Consider the following 4,692-nt stretch of genomic DNA (forward strand, 5'->3'; position numbering starts at 1 on the left):
CATTTGAGGGATTGTAAGGTTATCAGAATTATTTATATGAATTGTGAGTATAACATGCGTCTATTATATAATAATAATCCTTTCCTAAACACTAAAACATTATGGATCTTCAACGGTCTAAAGTAACATTATTGTTTTAAGCAATAAGCATACATTGTTTTTAAATTCTTCCACCAAAAAAGGGCATAAATCTTAAAATAATATAAGATCACGTGCAGTGCTGGTGTGCAAAAAGCCTAAAATGTGACTACTTTTAGCCATGTTTGTGAATTAAGAGAACATGCTAGAGAATGAATCAGAGAGAAGAGAGTTTCATGATATTATAATACCAGTAGCCTTACAAAATTTAGGCCAGCTGAAAGTGAACCTTAAGTAACACCGAGCTGCATGACAAGACCAGACACAAATCTTAACTACTATTATATCCTAAATTTTTATGGACCAACATAAAGCTTTGAATGAGGTAAGAACTCGCAAAATCTCTGTTGTGTATTTAATAGCCACCATTGTAACCCAAATTTGACCGGAACCGGAAATTTTGATGATAGTACGTTTTGTCTCCATAATCGATCGGCCTTATGACCACAGCTTCACGCTTCCCTTCTTGATCTTGAACTGCTCCAAATATTATCTCATTGGTTTTCTCATGGCTTTGCTCATAGACTGTATGTGGGGTAGACGTCTGATGGCGATGATGATGATGATGCTGTTTCTGCTGCTGCTGCTGTTGCATATCAACATCCCATCCATTGTAGAAGGCCGGGCTTTGACGCAACTGATGGAGTTTGTCAGCATCTTTGGACATGAAAGGGTATGTTTTGCGTGGAGTGGGGGTTCGAGTATCAATTGATGGAGGATCATCTTCATCTGGTATGACAAAGCTCTCTTGTGCAGCCCATGGCATTGTGTGCTTCAGTTGTTGCTGGTGCTGGCTCTGATATTGATAGTTTGGTGGCTCCTTTCTAAAACCGGGAAGTACGCTTCTGAAAATTTCCAAAGCAGAAACACCACCATTGACAAAAAGCTTCCCGAGGGATCCAAAGAAGCCTTCTTCGTGCTTCTCTTGTTCATCTTCCGTCGGAATTAAAGGTGGCCTGACTGATTTCAGCGGTTTCTGATATGGACTCGATACAGCAGCATCTACTTTAACTGAATCCTGATCCTTCATGAGTATAGAACAAATGTTAAAAGATTTCATTTTCTTTTATAAAAGCAACAGAAACATCATCCAGAATTTCCAGTTAAAAACAAGAATGTTTGCTGTTCTTATGTTGGGTCAAATTTTAATCTCAAAGCATCTATGCTCTTATGTTATGGAACAAGAGCTTATGATTGAGGAACACTTACGGAGATGCTATTTTTATATACAATATTCAGCCAAAGCAAAAGTCGAGTTAAAATATTCTAGATGAGAATCACAGGTAAAGGATTTGTATATGAATAATAATACTGAATACTCACTTTCTGGGTTGATACAATGGTGCCCACTCTACGCTGCAGCAAAGCTAGCATGTAACCAAAGAAGCCAGCAGCAACAAGAACAGCAATTCCTGCAATGACAGATATTACAATGTGTAAACCTCCAATATCGAAAACTAATGAAGATCAAATTTAGGTGAATTAATTTACCAAGAGGAAAACCACTTCCATACTGATAGGCACAGTCATCAAAATGTAGTTGAATCTCTCTAATCGCTCGGTTTCCTCTATCTATCACAAGAAGAGAGCAACTGCTTCCAACATAGACTACATCAAAATCGTTAGAAAACTTTGCATCTTCACTTGGTCCATCTACATGTCCCCCTCCCCGGGTCAATTTCCCACCAGCAATTGTCGTAACACCTGAAGAGGATTTCACTTGTATAAGCAATCCTTTGAGAATTTTAAGACATTGCAAAAGTTTAACATGATGACAAATACAAAGCTTGCCAAATAGTGATCCTATAAATAATTTTGAGAAAAAGAGGAAAATGCGATGCACAGAAGTAAGATGCAAGAAGAATGAAGGATATAAAACTTGCATACTTACGTCAAAATAACAAGTGATTAGCAATTCCTCTTTCAGGAAACTCAGTAATTTACATTGCTTACCTGCATCGCTTATCTTCCTGATTGCCATGTTCATAGTGTCTGCAATATAAATATTCCCTCTATCATCTACTGCTAGCCCTTTCGGATGGTTCATCCTTGCCTCTCTCAGCTTCCCATCTACATGTCCAGGGTGACCTTCCGGGGATCCAGCAACCAGCCTTGGTCTACTATCTGCATTTCTCCCACAATTTAAATGAAATATTTACAAGAAAAGACTTTTCTATGGACAACTCAAGACAACAGCATGACTGTGGAATTGATTGAGTGAATACCAGAACCTTACATGTAATCAATCTTAATAGGGCTCTGTTACCACAAGCCGCCATCTCCCTAGCCATTTTTGTATTGGTATGCATGATCCCAATAAAGGAACACTAGGGATCCAATTCAGTAAGAATAATGATCCCACAGCATGTAGTTTCATCATAAATTTGAGTTATACAAACAATTCACAAACTTCAGAATTTATTCATCTATTTAGACTTATTTAATTATATAAACACAAAAACTATATATCTAAGTTCCAGAAATACATTCAATGTTCTAATAAATTGTATTTTATTCCTATTACCCCTAAATTAGGTTTCATATTAGTAGTGATTTAAGTTCTAATTATCATTCCTTGTCCAGACTGATCTGAGTTCCTGGTAACATCGTAATAGGGTAATACGCATGCAGTGCAGAGAGAAAAGAGTAACGACAGAATCTTTATCTAAAAAATTTGCAATGACTGGTTAAGACATCAAAATAACCTAAGAAGAATAAAAACTGAGTAGAAGCACGATAAGTTTACATTCCATTGAACTCGCCAAACGTCTATGATATATACAAAATATTCACAGTTTACAGCATTCCCAAGTTACCAAGTTGAAAATGTTATAATCCTCAAAATGATGTAAATGCTCTTAGTGAAAGATCTATTTGTTTCCAATTTATTTGAAGAAAAATGTAACAATATTTTATAAAATATTGGTAGAACATCTGCACCATTCATCTAAGTTCTAACTTACAAATATTTCTATAACCCGCATCTTTCAAATATATGAAATGGAAATGCATTTGAAATACATTAAAATGCTTGACAGATGAAACAACTTGCTCTAACTCTAACAAGACCATCAAAATAAAAAATTGCACTCAGCACTTGGACAATGGAGAATGTATGCCAACTCAGCTAAACGTGCACTGTCCTTTATGAGGCAGGTTCAGCAACAGGACTCACTGCCAACAGATGCAAATACCTCAACTTTTTCTATTAGTAACAAGCCTTGAAACATTCAGTAAGAAAAGATCACACTAAAAGAACAAAGCATTACCCAAACAAGGCAAACAATTTGAATTACTAATGCAAATGCAACAAAAATTAACAAAGCCAACCATTTGAATAATACTACGAGAAAGAAGAAACCCCCACTTACACAGAGATAAAGAACTAGACATCCGATAAAGGTTGCTATTAGCAGAGTCCAAAATTAGCAGCTCTCCACTGGGCAAAATCTCAACAGTGTGAGGTTCAACCCCAAGCTTACTTCCATCAAACACAGTCTCCACAGTGTATCCACCCTCAAACTTCATCATTGGACGGCCAGTAATTGCTATACATACATAAAATACCATGGAGATTACCACATCAGACGCTAATCTCAAAGCCAAAAAAAAAAAGAGGAAATGTGGGTTTTAATTCTAAATTCTAATAGTCGGAGATCTTAACCTGTTTTAGTGGTAGCTTTGAGTGACCATAACCATTTCATAGAAGCAGACACGGCATTAGAGAAAACCCCACTTACGATCTCTGCGGGAACAAAGAATCAAATTCATTTTCCATTAAAGCAAGGATTTATCTTAAATCTAGAAGCAGATCAAAATCAATGCGAGCTTTTTCATTTGTTAGGAAACTTACTTGCAGGTGAAGAAGTAGTAGGAGCTGAAGTGACACCTCCAAGAAGAAGCAAAAGAGCAATACCCAAGACCAACACATTTTTACCCATTGCCACTTTCACTCAAGCAAAAAAAAAAAAAAAAGAAAACCCAACAAAGAGCTCTTAGATATGTAAGGATATTCAAGCTTTACACATTGAGAAGAAATGCAAAACCCTATTCAGAATCTGGGTCTTTTGCAGGAAAGTGAATGAACACTTTGAGCTAGAGTAAAACAGTGTGCTTTTCAAATTTTTTTCCTAGTTTTTTTAATAACAATAGGAAAAGATGGTTCTTTTTCTTGGTTTCTTTTGAGACACCGTGAAGAGTAGAGTGGTGAGTAGAAGAAGAGGAAAGGGAAAGAGACAAGAAAAAGGGAGGAAAAGCAACAAGAAAATAATAATAATAATAATAAAGCAAAAGAGGTAAAGGGAACTCGCTGTGACAATGAAAGAGAGAGAAAATCAACGTGATGTGGTTATACCTGGATCTTCGTGTATTAGTACGGGATTAATGTATTTTCATGATTTATAATTATATTTAATATATATGTTAATATTTGATAGTATATACCTTTAAAAAAATATTTGATAGTATATAATTTTATATTATATCATGATTTATCATTTAAAGGAAATAAATTTATTAATAATGTACTTTAACCTAATGAGAAAACTTTCAACT

General features: G+C 35.5%; 1 protein-coding gene across 2 annotated transcripts; it reads right to left on the reverse strand.

Moving 5' to 3' along the window:
* Positions 1-291: 291 nt before the first annotated feature.
* On the reverse strand, positions 292-4,393 carry LOC107960332 (uncharacterized). 2 transcript variants are annotated; one of them, XM_016896662.2, is made up of 7 exons: positions 3,992-4,393; positions 3,803-3,883; positions 3,510-3,686; positions 2,092-2,262; positions 1,630-1,842; positions 1,462-1,550; positions 292-1,156 (listed from the first exon to the last, which is right to left on the reverse strand). In XM_016896662.2, exons 1-7 carry the CDS (start codon positions 4,077-4,079, stop codon positions 494-496), a joined length of 1,482 nt encoding a protein of 493 aa, XP_016752151.1. In that variant the 5' UTR covers positions 4,080-4,393; the 3' UTR covers positions 292-493. The 2 variants fall into 2 exon arrangements, with proteins under 2 accessions (XP_016752151.1, XP_016752150.1); XM_016896661.2 differs by having other exon boundaries at positions 292-1,162.
* Between the last annotated feature and the right edge of the window lie 299 nt (positions 4,394-4,692).

The sequence above is a fragment of the Gossypium hirsutum genome, chromosome A05, assembly GCF_007990345.1.
Source record: "Gossypium hirsutum isolate 1008001.06 chromosome A05, Gossypium_hirsutum_v2.1, whole genome shotgun sequence".
In the NCBI taxonomy this organism is placed as follows: Eukaryota; Viridiplantae; Streptophyta; class Magnoliopsida; order Malvales; family Malvaceae; genus Gossypium; species Gossypium hirsutum.

Excerpts from the sequence above, each read along its gene's own strand:
- LOC107960332 (XM_016896661.2), bottom strand. The coding sequence starts at position 4,079 with ATGGGTAAAAATGTGTTGGTCTTGGGTATTGCTCTTTTGCTTCTTCTT. Across the intron at positions 3,687-3,802 it reads CAAAGCTACCACTAAAACAG|CAATTACTGGCCGTCCAATG; the intron begins GTTAAGATCTCC and ends ATGTATGTATAG. Across the intron at positions 2,263-3,509 it reads GTCTAGTTCTTTATCTCTGT|ATAGTAGACCAAGGCTGGTT; the intron begins GTAAGTGGGGGT and ends GGAGAAATGCAG.